This window comes from Stigmatopora argus, chromosome 22 (assembly GCF_051989625.1).
Source record: "Stigmatopora argus isolate UIUO_Sarg chromosome 22, RoL_Sarg_1.0, whole genome shotgun sequence".
NCBI classification, from domain to species: Eukaryota; Metazoa; Chordata; class Actinopteri; order Syngnathiformes; family Syngnathidae; genus Stigmatopora; species Stigmatopora argus.
Window position 1 is genome coordinate 5838710 of NC_135408.1, and position 17505 is coordinate 5856214.

Sequence of the window (17505 nt, forward strand, 5' to 3'; positions counted from 1 at the left end):
CACATGTTTAAAATAAGAAATAATAATCATCTTTTTTATTTTTTCTTCAGATGCAAATTACATTATTTATCAGGTAAATATCAAATACTAATTTCAGTATTGATCTGTAATCTATCGAGCTTTTGATCGTTTATTAGGCATTGTTATTTCTGCGTAGCAGAAAATCAGAAAGCGAAAGGTTTCTCCAATTCTTAAAAGCACAAAACAGACAATAAACAAATTTACATATTCATTTAACACAAGTGATTAAACATATTAACCAATAAATAATTAAATATGGGAAGATGTGACTTAAAAAAATGAATGTGTTAAACCATGACTTACCTGTCAATTATTTTTCTACCAACGTCTCAAGCCTGAAAAAGGATTTGTAAACAATGCTAACCAGGCTACTGCACACACGGACGCAATTTATCTTTTTTAAATGCCCCTCCCTACGCGTGTGAAAGAGTCCAGGGGTCGTAAAAATGTCACATCATTGCTGCGTTATTGTTATTAATGCGATAGAAAAGTACAAGAGGACAACGTGAGCAAACAGGCGGCGTGCGTTAAACCAACAGCTATCAGTCAGCCTGACTTTTTACAATCTGATACTTATTGTAATTTATATTTTATTTCCTGTAATGCCATTTAAAAGACTGAAGCCATGTTTATTAGGGCACCACATCTACCTGCAATATACAGCAACGATATCAAAACGTTTGCAAATAGTTTTCCTTCTGTGACAACTTTCCAAGGTACAGTAAAGTATTGCTTGTATTAGTAATAATACACTATGAGAACAGATGATACTCGAAATCATGCGGAGCAGCAACGCATACAAACACAACACCCAACAACGCAACTGTAGAACAACATCAAATTCCTTTTTTTTAAACCAACAACAACTAAAAAAAATACAGTACAGCAGAAGTTTGCTCTATACATGCTAGTGATGCTACACAAAATTGTAGTTGCGTATGAGTGACAGCATAGCCAGATTGCATACATTAATGAGAGTTTGAAATATGCATTACAGGAAGTTATAGATCCCCTGTAAATTTTACTCCCTTAACAATATTCTTTATCATTTGTAAAGTGAGCATATTTAGCTTATATTTTAGGTCACTGAACAAAAATAGACCTGAGCTATTGATATAAAAAGGTTTGTATCCGAGTAACCCCTCTTCTATGGCATGTTTGTGGTCATTGATGAAAAGTAAAAGATGTTAGTCGTAGGTCATTGGATGAGAGCATCATGAGAGTTGGTAAATGTTCTTCATCTTTGTCATCTTTATTGACTCATCTTCCTCACCATTGTCTGAATTGGTCAAGACACAATCAATAATAGCCTTCACATTTCATGACATGTGAAAAACTGCACAGTAGTTGCGATCACCTGGCTCCTCCCCCTTGAACGAGTCTCCACCCACGCCCTCCTCTTCTTCGCTTTCTTCGTGTTCGCCGCGCTCGTCAATGTTTTTGTAGATCGGCTTGAGTGGCAGAAAGCAATTGGTCGGTTGTTTGGACCGCCAAACAATCGGCAATTGAGACTCACTTGCTGGCTCTGCCCCGCCTTGCCAACCGAGGGGAAGAGTCGTTCGATCAGCCGACAAATCGTCTTGAATGTCGGCCTTTCGGTCGGCTCCAAACTCCAACACGACGTCATCAGCTGATACCTGAAAAACCGACCTGACGATTAGCCTAAATAACACGTAACTCTGTCAAAGGAGTCGATTGACGGCTTCGTGGCCTCACATTTGCGGCGGAGCAAAGTCGGGTCGCTCCATGTGGCAGCCATCTTTGATCATCTTGTAGAATTTGGTATCTACGGCGACGTTGGGGTACGGACTCTTCCCTGAAGAAGGATAGACAGAGGTCACCTGAGGTCATGTGATGAAAGTGTTGCCGATGGTTACCAAGGGAGAAGATTTCCCACAGCAGGACACCGTAGGACCAAACATCACTCTGCACCGTGTACACGCATTGGAAGATGCTCTCGGGAGACATCCACTTGACGGGCAAGCGTGCCTGCCAAAATAAAGCAAAGCAAAGTCAGATGCTTACCATTCTAGTCAAGAAAAAGATGAAGCTGCATGTCAAAATAAAAGACCTCAGGAAGTGTATTGTCACGATCATGAAAAAAGAGAATTTGGCTAATAACAATACAAGACAACGGAAAGTACGAGTGGAAATCGAAGATCACAAGTGGAAGCTGCCTTTCCTAATAAAAGACAACTTCATTGTTGTGTATATAAGTGAGGCGTATTTGTTGCACTTTTAAAGTATAGTGGTATTGTAGTTCTTTTGGAGTCATTGTGTCATAGAAATCTAGTGCCTGTCTTCTGTCCACTGACATTTCCTTGTACGATGTAGCTGTCGTCATTGCGTATGTCTCTGGCCAAACCAAAGTCGCAGATTTTGGCAATGTGGCTGTCACTCAACAACACGTTCCTCGCCGCCACATCTCTGTGGATACACTGACACAGGCAAACACACGTCATCTTACCACGCTTAACGCTTTGCAAATCGTGCCCTTGTGTTTGTGGATTGTTACATTTCGTGTTGACAGGAAGTCCAAACCTTGAGCCACCTGGTATGAAAATCTCATCAGGTCACTCATTGCCAAACACTCGCTTAGCTGCGAACCTGAGGAAGGAACCATGAGGGTTTAATATGTGTCCCACGCATGTCTTTGCGTGCAACGGAGGGGTGTGCGCTACCTGAGGGGGAAAGCATCGGATGCATTTCCTGATATTCCGAACAACACGAGATCCCGCTGTCACTACGACACAAACGTTGGCGTACGTCAAATGCGATCGTGACAACTCCGCGCCTTGGCGAAATAGAAACCAGTTTGCTTTCTGACCTCCTGTGTCTGATGTTCAAATACTTGATATCGTGTTCTGCCAGCTCCAGACTCAAAATAGCCGCTGCAAAATGATGGGCGTGCGTGCGCAGAAAGTTGAGCAGGTCTCCGTGGAAACAGTATTCGGTGATCATCAACATGGGCCCTGTAAACTCAGGCAGGATTAAGCTAGGCTAGCTCAATTTTAGATACATTCCAATAAGTTCATTCATTCATTTTCTGAACTGCTTATCCTCACAAGGATTGCGGGGGTGGATGGAGCCTATCCCAGCTAACTACGGGCACCAGGCAGTGCACACCTTGAATCGGTGGCCAGCCAATCACAGGGCACAAGGAGACAGACAACCATTCACAATCACACTCATACCTAGGGGCAATTTAGAGTGTTCAAACAGCCTACCCACCATGTTTTGGGGATGTGGGAGGAAACCGGAGTACCTGGAGTAAACCCACAAAAGCCCGGGATGTACATGTAAACTCCGCACAGTGCAGACCCACCTGGGATCAAACCCTCGACCCCAGAATTGTGAGACCGAGGCGCTAACCAGTCGCCCACCGAGCCGCCTCCGATAAGTTTAAATAAGGTAAATTACCTCCTTGAGTACAGGCTCCCAGCAGGTTGACAATGTTGTCGTGGTAACCAAGATAACTGAGAATCTTCAGCTCACACATCAGAGCCTCATGCTCTTCAGAGTGAGCGCTCGCTGCAGAAAAGATAGAATTCACTTGTGCGGTGTTCATTTTAAAGCCCTTAGTAGTTAGTGTAGTTGTCATGATGTCGCCTTTTTACGTTTCAGCATTTTGACAGCAACCCGTGTTTCATCCTGACTTCCTAGGCCGTATGCCGTGGCCTCCACGACTTTCCCGAATGCCCCCGAACCCAACACGCCTCCTGAGGGAGGTAGACGGGTGAAACGTCAGGGCCAGGTCAGGCAGGGGTCAGTGATGGACTGGCCGAGGTCAAATGTTACCTAGACGCAGCTTGTCCCGGGGAAACTCCCACTTGAGGTTGTTGTAAGGCAGCAGGCCGGGGTCTATGAAGGTGTAGTTGTTTCCGTGAAAGCTTTCTATGATCTTCCAACGAATTTCGTACTTTGGTTGCTGCAAATAGACAAAAGGCACGAGGAAAGAAAATGAGAAGGAGGCAGGAGGACGAAGAAAGCATGTTTGTATTTGCTTCTGTCTGTGGATGGCCTACAAACCCGTCTGATCCGGAAAATGAGGGCGATAACAAGTAGGAGGAGCATGGTCGCCCCCGCGGAGGCGGCTAGCATGGGCGCCGTCCACAGGCTTCTAGCAGCTGAACCTGCTGAACTTGGAAATATGAACAGGTCTTTAAAAGCTATAAATTGGGACAGCAACTGTTTTTTATAATGATAGTATTTTTTGACAGGATCACTGTTTCATGGCACCTTTTAAATAGCAGTAACCAAAATGGCCTCAATGACAGCATAATAACTAAAACAGATTTAGAGAGGTTTGTTTAAGCGCTCACGCAGGAAGAAGACGTCCCGCGAGCGTCCCACGCTGTTCACCGACACACACTCGATGGTGATGTCTTCAACCAGAGTCTCTGGGACTGCCAAGCGTTTCTTCAGCCCCTCCTGTGAGGTGACATTCTCAAGTCTGGAGATTGAGACGTCGCCACACCTGCGCAAATCAATTGAAGCACCGTGTGGGCAGAGTTTCCTTTACCGCGGCGACCCATCCCTCTTGCTTTGAACATACGTGTCGACAAGACCACTGCATTGTGACCACGAAACATTGGGCGGGGGAAAACCTGAACTGGTGCAGATCAGAGTACCGTTCTCCAAGGTGATGACACCCCTCGGGGCGCCTGAGTCGCGCAAAAAATAGTGATCACATTGCTGTCGCCGAGGATGGAGAAGATAAAGAGTCTCTTACGAAGAACTTTCAGGTCAAAGTTGAAGGAGCCACTGACTCGGGCGTTGGCGTAGCGTAGCGTGTAAAGACCTTTCTCCTCGTCACGCACTCGGTACAGAGCCAGGCTCGCTTGACATCTGCAAATGGAAGTTTATTAATGACAACATTTTATGACTATCACATAGTAGTAAGTAAGCAAGGCATCCAATTTGGTCAATCAACATGATTTTCTTTTTAACCCCATTTTCAGAAACCTTTTATGCTGACCTGTAACCATCTGTCGTGCAGTTCCACGTCTTTACCGAGACGCGGTGAGGTGACATCCATTCGAGGCTGCTGATTGGCGGGTAAGCTTCCAAAACCACACTCAACGTAACGTCTCCGCCTTCGAGCACGTCAACCGTGCTGTTTCTGATAACATCTTGAACCCCCATTGGGTTGACGCTAACATTAACCAGCACCATCCAGTCGTCTGTCGCTAAAACATGGCTGCCGTTTCGCTGTCCAAACTCCTCACTTCCACCGGCGCTCACGTTAGCCTCACTTTGAGGGCTAGTACGGCGTTGCAGAAAAGCGGTCACAAAGGGAGCGTCTGTCGGAGAGAACCCACATTGATTGTCACAGTACAGTCTTCTTTGACTCGACACGATCCTTACCAATGACACGCAATGTGGCTGTCGCTGTGGCTTTGCCGGCCTTGTTTCTCGCCGTACACGTGTATCGTCCACTGTGTTGCGGACCAACGGTGGCGATGCTCAGTGTGCTGTTCTTGTAAAACCCGTTGCTATATTGAGAAGTGCCCGTCATATTTGGAGCCTGGGGGCAGCCGTTAAACTGTCTATCAAAGGTCAAAAAGCACCAAAAGACAGCAAAGTCACAGTCTCACCTCAATGTCAGGGTATGTCCATGAGATGGTTAAGACCATGGAGGGGTTACTGGTTACACATGTTACTGCAAAGCTTTCTCCCATTGTGCGTAAAAAATGACGCTGATTTACCAACACTTGAGGTCGACTCAGTCCTGAAGATACACATAAAGAAAGTATCAAGAAAAATTACTGAGTCGGGCAATTTAGTGAAAAGACAGAAGTGAGAGCCGGTGAGATGAGTTCCACCCTTTCAGAAAATGCACTTGGCTTGACATATCTAGGGAGAATTTTGGAGAAGATCCAGATGATATCATGAACTTCTGATTATGGATGAATTTTGGGTCTAATATTTGAGCCATAGAAAAAAATCATTTGGACTCTAAAAACACCCTAACTGGGGAAGGTGATGTTCTCAGTTTTCTAGGAATTAAAGGGTGCTGTGTTTGAGCATTGTTAAGGAAAGGGAAAAACCAACAATGGACAGGATTGTTCTAATCTTTGCAAGCAGTTATGGGAAGCTATCAAGAAAAAAAGGGAAAATTAACCAAAAGGATCATCTGGAGAACGATTGGCCACACGAGTCAATTGGTTCCATAGCATGAGTGCATGACTGTGGCTTTGAACTTGAACTAATTCCCTAACCGCTGTATTCTCCATAGTCCATTGGACATCCATCTAATTCTAAACCTGGAGAAAAAGTAATCTCCGTAGGATTTTCACACCGGCAATAATTGTCATACCCGCTTTAAATCTACAAATCAGGGATTTAAATTCAGAAGCACAGCGGGCAGAAGTGTATGGGCACCTATGTGCGTTATGTTGAAAAATAAAAAGCTAACTATTGTAAGTCTGACTGATAGAAAATTGCGCTGTAACTTGTTGAAGATAGGTAATGGAATGACAGGTCAAAGAAGGTCAATTAGGAGACAATTGGACGGCTGTGAGACAAGTCAGACACAGAAAGGTCAACGACAGTTAAGAGGTGGACAGGTCAGAGACGACCTGGTTTGTGTTTGAGAGGTGCAAAACACATGGAAAGACTGACCGACAAGTGAAAGACAGATCAAGGTGAAACAGGTAAATTGAAGACAGGTGCGAAATAAGTAAAGATAGACAGGGTGGAGACAAATAAGTGGCAGACAGACTCCCAAAAGATAGACAAATGAGAGAAGGAAGACAGACAGGAGCTAGATATGGATGAATCGGACAAACCGGCAAAGGTGACACGTATAAGACAGGTGTGTAGAAGAGAGAGACTGACAAAAAGAGAAACAGCTGCAAGTCCAGACAAGGTCCTTACTTGGCATGACTTTGAGGTCTAGAGGGCTCGATGTGGCCACTGTATCGTTTTTCTGTGCAGTGCAGACATAGCGTCCGTTGAACTTCCTGTCCAGTTTGTGTATGATGACTCCCGCGTGAGGATCCACGCTCACAGTCATGCCCGGGGGTAAACGAAGACCGGGTCTCTCATTCCGGTCCTGAACCAATCGGAGCGTCAGGTTGGTGAAAGAAGGGTCGGTCAGTAGACATCGGAACAAGAAGTCGTCACCCTCACTGACGCTGGGAGTCTTGCGTGGCGAAACGAAAACCACGGATGTGTCTGAAGAATGATGGACACGAAGAGTGACGTTAGCTAAGGTTTGAATAACGGATCAAGTGAGCTCACTTACCCTTGATGTAGAGGTGCACCGTGGCATGAAGGTGTTTCAGGGTGCTGTTGGCGTACGCACACTTGTATGTTCCCGTGTGTCTGGGGTCCGCTTTAAAGATCTCCAGTGTGTCACCTCGCACCTCCGATCCTCGCTTGATCGCCGTACTGGACCAAGTCAACGTCGCGTTGCCATGACAGCTGAGACGGAAATTAGAGCCAGCGGTCAAAACCGCCTCGGACCTGTTCTGCGCTGGGTCTGAGTTCAGACGAATGGATGGCGGTGGAATTTCTGGAAGGAAGATGTACAGGTCAATCATATGCTGGCTGACTAGGAATGAAAAGGAACGCAACAAGGAAACGTCAACGGCATTTAAAAGAGGCACTTTATAATGCCGTTCGTTGGGTATAGGACCTATACCCACCTATACTATAGGTGAAGTCATTATTATATGCAGGACCAATGTTTCACCAGCCACTCTGAACAGGCACAACATCGTATTTTTGACTCCATTTCTGACGGGACAAGCATTAGATAGTCTTTTGATACGGCTTTATGGTGAACCGTACAAACAAATAAGAAATGTTTCAGTTCCTGGTAACGTTTGAGCGCAAGTTTGTTTTGTTTTTGGTTCATTTCAATGTTTTTGCCTTAGTGTGTCCTGTTCCTCTGATTGCTCAATGATTTCACCAGTTCCAACCATTCAGCTGCCTGGCATTGTCTTGTTACCCCCTGTCTGTCTATATAAGCCCTCAGTTTTTGTTGGTTCTTGGTCACATCGTAGTCCACGTCAGTGGTTTATTCCAAAATCCCCATTCAAGCCTTGTTCCTGGGTTGTAAGCTGTTTTGGGTACCAAGTGCTTTGTTTGCCTCTGGGGCTTTTGTTTGACTTTATTATTAAAACATTTCGAATTATTTGCTACCTTGCCTGGCTTGCTTGCTTCCCAGCAATTGGGTCCCCCGAACTTTACCGGTTCCTTGACTTACTCCAACCTCCGAACTCTAAGGCGAATCCACCACCTATATTAATACTGCCCTTTACAGTATATAAATCTTATTGTATACCTAAGGTCCATTTGGGAGATTACTTTGAGACCAAGGATCAGTTTTTGTTGATTTGGCGGTTGAGTTTCGCAAGATGGTGAGAAAAACAGAAGTGAAATTTTCGACTTTAACGTCTATCAGCAGTTTGGAAGGAACATGCGTGTGAGTGTGTCTGGAAATATTAAAAGAGGAAGAAAAGTGCCTTCTTCATCAGGATCAAGAATGTTGGTCAAAATGGTCAATTGTTAACACTCATTTTAACTAATGATCGGGAAATACATATTTTTGCACACTTGCCTCCTATCAATCCGGCGCACTGCACTGATTTAAAGCATGTAGCTCCGCCCACACAATCCTTGGACTGGCTGGGCATCATGGAACAGGTTTTCTCAATTTATATATATATATATATATATATATATATATATATATATATATATATATATATGTATATGTATATGTATATGTATATGTATATGTATATGTATATGTATATGTATATGTATATGTATATGTATATGTATATGTATATGTATATGTATATGTATATGTATATGTATATATGTATATGTATATATATATATATATATGTATATATATATGTATATATATATATATATATATATATATATATATATATGTATGTATATATATATATATATATATATATGTATATATATATATATATGTGTATATATATATATATGTATATATATATATGTATGTAAATATATATGTATATATATATATAACAAATAGTAAACAAATATGTTGTCGAAAAACATTGTTTAACATTTGCTTTGTCAAAATGCCTAACATTTATTTGTCTTTCCACTTAATAATAGCTAGACATGGCTACTTTTGTTTACTACGATGTATAAATAATCTCAAGGATTAAGGTTGCATTTACCTTCTGCTGAGATGATAGACATCAGGAGCAAAGATAACAAAAACATCTTCATCTTCTACTGACTGACAAATACTAAGAACCCTCTTAACTTCCTGATAGGCACTCCGCTGGCTCGGCCCACCCTACAACTTGGCCAAGATTTCTCATCCCTTCCTGCCGGGGTCTCACTCATCCAGTAGTACGAGCGTACGTTCCGTACAAGGGAACAAAACAACATCAACAAGTAGCTGGTATGTCAAAAGTTTTTAATTCCTATTAAGGATAATAACAAATTGATATGAAAATAAATGATAGGTGTATGATAACACGTTAACGTCGTCAATGTTACAAATATGTACTAGTATGTATGTAGCAGAAGATTCTTACATGCAGCTTTCCTCCTCCCTTTCACTTGTCGATGTCACTTCCTGTGTGGCCAGCGACTCCTCAGCTCTGAATAGGAGTAGACCATTATTAATAAAATAGTGACAGTCATTATTTTACTATTTATGTAATTCCTAGTCATCATACTGGAAGTCCCGTGGCCTCATAGTTCTTTGAAAGAGGGTTCAATCCCAGGTTTGGGCCTTGTGTAAAGTTTGTGCGTGCTCCCTGGGCTTGCGTGGGTTTTTTCCGGGTACTCCGGTTTCCACCCACATCCCAAAAACATGAAGGGGAGGCTGGTTGAACATTTTAAATTGCCCCTATATGCGAGTATGAGCATGATTGGTTGTCCTTTGTCTCCTTGTCCCCTGCGATCGGCAGGCCACCAATTCAGGGTGGTGCTCGTAGTTGACTGGGATAGGCTCTAGCACCCCCCCCCACGACCCTCGTGAGAATAAGCGGTACAAAACTGGATGAATGAATAATCATCATAAACATTAATAGGGATGGGATTCTCTGGATACGCCGTCAATGGCAGCTAATGAGTTAACATAAATTTGCTAGCAATATATAGATTGTTGGCAAGAGAAAATAACTAACCTTTAAGTATCGCAATATATCGTCACACCCCCGGTCATTAATCATCACAGTACCTGATTGCGTCCAGCGCAGTGCCGCCGCAGCTGTTGCTTGTCGTCACGTTGACAGGAAGAATGTACTCGCCATGAGAAGGTCCCGCCTCCTCCGGTCCCGCCGCCAACAGGTGAACTGTCGCCTCAGAAGCGGGACTACTCGTACCTGAGAGCGACAACATGCTGTAAGACGGCACCTGTAGAAATTTGCCCGATGGAGTTTCACCATTCGTGTCGCTCGCCGAATTGCTTGGTGCAGACATCAATCGGGATTGGACGACAGCCGGATGATGACCTGACAGGAAGCTATCATTCAGCCTGGCGTACGTCTGAGTAAAAGAAGTTGACCCCCATGAGAGACTTTCAAGAGACTTCGTGGACGTGGAGGGTGCTCTTTACTTTTCTGCATTCGTCTGGCAACATAGCGTCCAGGGACGCCACCAAGGACGAGAACAATGGCCTGGAAACGGGATCTTCGTTCCAACATGCCTGCATCACGTCGTAACTGAAGACACATCATACATGTCATTTGACGTGTCCGATTTGGAAAAAGAATGTCATTTCGTATTTAGAAAAAGAAAAAACAGGTGCTATCAATACATTACTGGTATCGTCCGATACCATTCATCATCATTTCACGGCATGCATGTTGGGTTTTTTTCGGTCATACATGACTGAGCTGGCATGTGGTGGTCGTGTCAATCGGTGACCTCTCTTCAGTGCAGCATAGAACTGGTGATTCATGGGGACATCCGAGTATGGACTTTCCCCTGCGGTAAATTGAAAATGAAAAACCGATGTTCCCTCACAGTGTGTCGTAACGTATCTGATCATTTTACCCAAAGAGAAGATCTCCCAAAGAAGAACTCCATAGGACCAAACATCGCTTTGGGAGGAGTAAACACTTTGGAAAATACTCTCTGGGGACATCCACTTAAGCGGCACCAAGGCCTATTGGAGGAAAAACTAAATGTCTGACACGCCTTTTGCGACATCCTCATGCTGTCTTATCACACTGACTTGTCCTCGGGCCACGTAGTCCCCATCTTTGAGAAGATCTCGAGCCAGGCCGAAGTCGCCCACCTTCACCAGCCCCTCCTCGCACACGAGAACGTTGCGAGCTGCCAAGTCTCTGTGGACGCACTGCAAACCGTGGAACATTCGGACTTAATGCTAATCACTGGATTCCGCACATTCTGTTGACTTGTGTGAGCGTACGTTACGTGAAGACAAGAAATTCATGGCGTGGGCGACCTGGAAGGAGAAGCTGAGAAGGTCGCTGACCTCCAGTATGGGAGAGTTGGTCAGGAGGGGCATCAATGCATCCTCTTTGCCTGTAGATGAACATAATGGAGTAGGTTAATACTGGAGCCGGAGCTGGAGCCGCCTATCCCAGACAACTATGGGGCGGACATTCTAAATTGGTGGCCTACCAATCGCAGAGCACAAGGACACGAACATTCATTCACAATCAGACTCGGATTTTAGAGTGTTCAACCGGCCTAACTTGCATATTTTTAAGATGTGTGCGGAAAGCGGAGTACCAGAAGAAAACCCATCTAAGCCCGGGGAGGACATGCAAACTCCACACAGAACTTGGGAATCTCAGAACTGTGAGGCTTACGTGCTAAACACTAGCTCACCAGGCCGCTGTTATATATATAGCAATAATAAAATTGGTATTCACACACAAGCAGGTAAGGACAGTATACACAAAAGTACAATAACAGACCCAACAAATGTACATACACACAAACACACACAAGCAGATACAGTTCTGCATACACAAACAGTCATAAAATCAGCTTGCAGTACACCAGTTACAGGTATTCACACAAACTATAGTATTTACTTGGAGAATTAGAGAACCAGGACTCAGTTTAAGCAAAATTCACAGTAAGGTAAGAAAGAGGAATTACACAGAAGTATGCAGCAGGTATACTTTTCTGTCTCACCAGACTCAGCGTTGTTCTTGCTCGTAATGGCTCCCACATCCTGCTTGCTCATGTGCATGTAACCTCCGTCTGCCTCTCTGTATGCACACATACTTGGTGTGTATTCATGCATTTTCACATTTTTTTTTCATGTTTGGTTTACATAAGTACAATTGGTGTTTCAATAGGCGCACGGATTTGACCTGTATGTGTATTGACTTCATAGTCTGTGTTCATGTGTTAGTGTATCCCTCTTTGTTGCTGTCTGTCCGTTTACCTTTTCGCATTGACATTGCCGTCCCCAAAGGTTTGTTTGTGGCGTCGCAGGTAGTTGGCTAAGTCTCCATGGCAGCAGTACTCGGTGATAAGATAAACAGGACCTGAAGAGGCAGCGATTAACATAAAAGTGGCCATCAGAAATTCATCCCAAATGTTGGAATCGAAATTCACGGTCACCTCCTGACGTGCATGCTCCCAGCAGGTTGACAATGTTGACATGAGGACCCAGATGGCACAAAACCTTTAACTCGGACAGCAATGACTGACTTGTGTTGCTGTTGGCTGAACATAAACATTCAGAAGAGAAATAGACACAGACACTGAGACATACATACACATTGGTAAACAAGAGGTAGTACGTATACATACAAAGAAATAAAACTAAGTAGTACTCACATTTGGCCATTTTTACGGCAGCTTTGGTGGTGCCCTGGTCATGAAGCAGACCAGAAACGTTGGCTTCCACCACTTGACCGAAAGCTCCAGAACCCAACACCTCACCTGCAGGCAAAAAAACAGCAACTAGGAGATGGTCTTGGGCTGAGTACTAATACTGTACGAAAAAGAAATTCCATTACCTAGTACTACATTGTCTCTTGGGATTTCCCAGGATGTGTCATAGGGGAGTTCGGCAGGGTCCAGGTAGGTATAGTCCAGGCCATCGGGACTCACAGAACCAATGAGCTTCCAGCGGACTTCATAGCGAGGTTTCTGAAGGACGACAGATCCTGTACTGCACTTCCGAGTAATGCAAGAGTACTACCACTGACTTTTCTCCACAGGATGATGAGAATGACCAGGAAGACAATGGCGATGATGACTAAAACCAGAACCAGCACCAACATGGCCACCTGAGACAAGAGAGCTGGACAGGAAGCGCTTCATCAACAGGATTCATGATAGGTTAGTGTGTCATCTAAACTGCCCCTTTCTACATTTTCCATCCAAAATCATCCCTCCATCATCCACTCGTTATCATCACACCAGTCATCCAACTGTCCTCCCGTTATACAACCCAAGATCAATCGTCTAAATACCATCAATCCAACCATCACTTCATCGTGCATTTTCTATTCATTATTGATCATTTATCATCCACCAATCATCCATCTGCTTACAAGTGGTCACCAGTCTGAGGTCCCTGGCACGCCGCCCTGCAGAGTTTGAAGCCTCACATCGAACGGCAGTCAAGGTTGTTAAGGTCTCCAGCGTCAGGACACTGTGCACCTGCCAGGATGAGGGCTGATGCTGTCATTGTCCTCGTGGGCGATAAAGTCAATGCTTACCTGGGATAAGCCACTGCCCCCCAGGACAGTGGTGTTCTCCTGAATAACCACGCCCACCGAAGCCGCCGATTGCCTGGTCCAGGTGCCTGTCCCATTAGTGCACCTGCACACAAATGCAAAACGTCCTGCCTGTGAATAACATCACAAAATTGGCAGTCTGGTGGTTTTGGATGATGCCAAACAAAACGAGGCTATTCTTACCCATGTGCGGTGTGACAAGTGAACCAAGTGACCGAAGGGGGCGGAGCTCCTTCACTGACACACATAACGCCTTGAGAACTATTTTCCGTTAGCAAGGTGATCCTAGCGGGTGCTGCACACACAGTAAGTTGTTGTAACATCAATCAATAATAGTTTTGCCTCTCTTACCTTTAACTTGCAGGTAGAGGACAACCTTCTCCTGATCATCTTCGTTGTACACTCTGGCCGTGTAACTTCCTGTCTGGTCCAAGCGGACCCTCGGCAAGGTCAGTGTACTGACGTATCTAGCGGTATCAACTTGTTAGGAGTTCAGTTAGCATTGTTGTTAGCATTGGGGTTAGCCTACCTGCCAGCCGCCACACGCGTGGTCAACATAGTGGTTGTCCCTGCAGCGACAATAACACTCCGGTTGTCTTTCAGCCACTCAACGGCGGGTGGGGGATAAGCATCTACCGCTACTCTCAGCACCACTGTGTGGCCAACTAATGAAGTAACGTTGTTCTCATGCGTCGCAAGTGCGGAAATGTAGCCGCGATCTGCAAAATCCACACGACAGTGTGAGTTTGTGTGTACGTGTGTGACTTTGTGTGAATGTGCTTACCAAGTATGTTCACTGTGATGTTTTTTTCCACCCGCCCTCCATGTTGTGTTTCCTGCACTGCGCACACGTACACACCTGCAGGAAGCATCCCCGACGTCTCAACAATACCGTGGAAATAGTTGGAGTCGCCACTAATTACCGGCGGCAGGACATACCAGAGTCTGCCAGCGTCACTGATGAGATGTTCACAAATGAACAGATTCGATTGGGCAGAAATTCTGTGAGCGGCTCAAATTCCTCAATGGAAAACAAGAAAAAAATAATCACCTTGTCCTTCAGTGAATCAAAATGTGGCTCAAGAAAATGTGTAAATGAAGCTTTCAATGAACACACACACGCCTTGTTCAGACTGACAACCAAAATCTGTTTTTTTTTGTAAACCTGGCTTCTCTCCAGTGTGAACAGTCACAAAGCACAAAAATCAGATTTTTGCAAAACAGACTGCATCCCCTACGGGAGGTTCATATCTGATATGACCAAGATGCTCCTTATTTTGAACAGCTCGGATGGCTTTTGACTCTCAGTGATGACACTCTACGCTGAATGACGCCTTTGTTGCCTAAGCAACTTGTCAGTTGAGTCAATGATGTGGCCCAGTCTGAACTGGCCCTGATCTGATTCGAAGACTTGCTAAAAATAGTCTGAACAGTCAACCCCAAAAAATCTTATTTTAGGAAGAATACAATAGAAAAGATATGACTGAACTGAGCCACAGAGTTACCTCTTTGCGGGGGAAGTTCCAAGAGAAGAAGACGATGTCGGTGTCTTTAACAGTGCAGTTGATGATGAGCTCTTGTCCACGTATCAAAACATTGCTGGTCGCCGTCAATTCTACATCCATCTCCTTGGCGACTGGAAAAGACATGAGACAAAATATTGAGATAAAAAGGTAAGCCCGAGAAAGAATGGATACCTGAAAGGGGAGCGACAAAACTCACCAACGATACTGAAGACATAGTAAACCTGCGACTGCCTCGTCTCAGAACCGTTGGAAGCCACGCACATATAAGACGAATCGTTCAGTCTTCCCGTGAAGCCGTGGGCCGGTTCGTACTTAAGTCCGAATGCCGGAGTGTCATCCCCACGTTCGTACAGACTGACGTTCAGAAGAGGGTTAGACACCACGCAGGGGATAGTGTCCTCCTCCTTGTCCTTCATCACTACACCTGGACCCACCGGTACAAACCACTCATCTGGACCTGGCGGGGTTTTAAAATGTCATGAAACACTGGGAGATCTCTCCGGCAAGGATCGAAGGTTCACCTCGGCCAGGAATGAATATGTCCATCTCTCTGATCTGCTCGGACGCTGACTCCTCGCAAGCGTATCTCCCGGAATTCCTCCAGGTGAGATTAAAGAGCTGCAAGACGCTGCGGGATCCCTGCTGCTCCACCACAACATTGCCACCTTGAGAGTCCTGCCAAGGCAAACGCCATGACACCTCGCTCCAACCAGAACACACCTGAAAGACAGACGGGCCATAGCAGACAACTGAGAGAGATCAAGACAGCAAAACCTGAAAGAATGACCTGTACCATCAGACATCTGAGGAAAAAGACACAGAACTCAAGACGATCAAGGTATAGACCCAGGAGAGAGGTAGCACAAGACACCAGAGAGACAGACAGAAGTCATCCTAGACCCCCTCAAGGGAAATCAAGAGACACCCAGGTAGAAGATACCAAAGAAACAGACTGTTCATGGAGAAAGAGGCACGTAAAGTTTTACTGACCACACTAAAGTTTGAGTCAGACTGGAGCAGAACCTGAGATGCGAGTGGAGTAAGTTCCAGACTAGCGACTCCCTGTGGAAGAATCAGGAGCACACCTATGGACATGTACAGATCGTATTAAGTCCTTCAAACCAGATTCGACATTTTTTGCCGCGTTATTACTTACCCAACAGGAAATGCAGCAGTGCCAGACTGCCCATTTGACCTCTGTTGCTCACCAGCATGACTCCAGATTCTGCCCAATCACACCGCATGCATATTTTCTTACTCGACCGTCCAATAGTTACGTTTGAAACGTTTCCCTTGTTTGTCTGTGAGACTCACCATCAGACATCAGCTGGCCATAATGACTTGGTTGAGGATGAGATGGTGCAAAAAAAGATGAACCAGTACAAACGTAGACCGTCAACAGTGTACCACACCGATGAAATGTTCATGGAAAGATGTCACCAGAGAAATGAGAAGGACCGTGTGGAAAATATGAGGGGCGGAGTCATATTTTGCCAAGTCAACACGTGTCTGCTAAAAGCATCAACAAACTTTCTCGGACGTGCTATTGCCGCAAAATCTATTTCTAAGGGTCGTTCTATTCCAAATCTATTTTAAAATACTTTGGTCACAATCAGAAGACTAAATTCATCAAGAAAATAATCCCGAACGCAAGTCATATTCAAAAAAAGGTATTCTTCAAACCTTTTTCCTTCCTCGTCCCCGTTTTCTTCTCTTATTTTTTTCTTTCTTGCTACTTTTTCTTCCCGCTGCTGGATGAGTGGAAAGAAAGTGAGTCACTCTGAACAGGCGAGGGGAAAGAGAGAGGGGCAAATAGAGAGGGAGAGAGACGGACAGAGAGAAAGAGCGTCTGTTTTCAATCTGCATCTCTGCCAACCCCGACAGGAAGTCAACTGAGGTCCAACATACACATACGCACACGCACGTCCACACACTGAGCAATAAAAGTGTGGAAAGTTTTTTGGGAAGTCTTCATAAACTTAGACATCAACTGTAGTCCATTTATATAATATATTTACAATGTCTACATTGCATTGCATTGCCACTGGAACATGGTACTACTTTCATGTTTACATTTACGACACACAGTAAATCTTCTCCAATAAGTGATGCAAAATTATGGCCCATTAGTGAAAAGTTGTGAATAAACTTGGTATTATGTAGCTAGTCTTTAGCGCTACAGGACAGTACACCATTACATTGTAACCATATATATATATATATATATATATATATATATATATATATATATATATATATATATA

The 17505-nt window shown here is 44.4% G+C and overlaps 2 protein-coding genes and 1 long non-coding RNA gene across 7 annotated transcripts in view; 1 reads left to right on the forward strand and 2 right to left on the reverse strand.

Moving 5' to 3' along the window:
- LOC144067985 (uncharacterized) overlaps positions 1-14800 on the forward strand; it is a 34281-nt gene extending 19481 nt beyond the window's left edge. The window contains exons 2-8 of one of the 2 annotated variants that reach the window (XR_013298075.1): positions 4983-5079; positions 9303-9433; positions 13194-13314; positions 13533-13994; positions 14080-14164; positions 14319-14455; positions 14581-14800. This is a non-coding gene — a long non-coding RNA (uncharacterized LOC144067985). The remainder of the gene's footprint in view (positions 1-4982; positions 5080-9302; positions 9434-13193; positions 13315-13532; positions 13995-14079; positions 14165-14318; positions 14456-14580) is intronic. The other variant, XR_013298074.1, reaches the window with a different exon arrangement.
- On the reverse strand, positions 7-9310 carry csf1rb (colony stimulating factor 1 receptor, b). Of its 4 annotated transcripts, none has more exons than XM_077592065.1 (22): positions 9204-9310; positions 7271-7540; positions 6901-7200; positions 5619-5752; positions 5389-5548; positions 5000-5324; positions 4754-4869; positions 4577-4685; positions 4344-4498; positions 4051-4157; positions 3820-3949; positions 3639-3740; positions 3442-3552; positions 2849-2993; positions 2703-2764; positions 2537-2628; positions 2337-2459; positions 1899-2010; positions 1738-1837; positions 1538-1658; positions 1379-1472; positions 7-1300 (listed from the first exon to the last, which is right to left on the reverse strand). In XM_077592065.1, the coding sequence occupies exons 1-22, from the start codon at positions 9253-9255 to the stop codon at positions 1236-1238; spliced, it is 2985 nt and encodes a 994-aa protein (XP_077448191.1). In that variant the 5' UTR covers positions 9256-9310; the 3' UTR covers positions 7-1235. The 4 variants fall into 4 exon arrangements, 3 of the variants coding, with proteins under 3 accessions (XP_077448191.1, XP_077448190.1, XP_077448192.1); XM_077592064.1 differs by having other exon boundaries at positions 5389-5566; XR_013298072.1 differs by lacking the exons at positions 7-1300; positions 1379-1472; positions 1538-1658; positions 1738-1837 and having other exon boundaries at positions 1902-2010; positions 2563-2628; positions 5389-5566.
- Positions 9432-17306, reverse strand: LOC144067982 (platelet-derived growth factor receptor beta-like). Its single transcript, XM_077592115.1, has 26 exons — positions 16398-17306; positions 16232-16326; positions 15763-15961; positions 15438-15698; positions 15221-15351; positions 14655-14736; positions 14500-14574; positions 14245-14434; positions 14067-14182; positions 13899-14010; positions 13698-13800; positions 13530-13638; positions 13182-13276; positions 12990-13122; positions 12808-12912; positions 12589-12693; positions 12410-12512; positions 12154-12230; positions 11417-11532; positions 11219-11341; positions 11038-11149; positions 10869-10968; positions 10598-10703; positions 10425-10527; positions 10220-10364; positions 9432-9635 (listed from the first exon to the last, which is right to left on the reverse strand). The coding sequence occupies exons 1-26, from the start codon at positions 16483-16485 to the stop codon at positions 9566-9568; spliced, it is 3054 nt and encodes a 1017-aa protein (XP_077448241.1). The 5' UTR covers positions 16486-17306; the 3' UTR covers positions 9432-9565.
- Between the last annotated feature and the right edge of the window lie 199 nt (positions 17307-17505).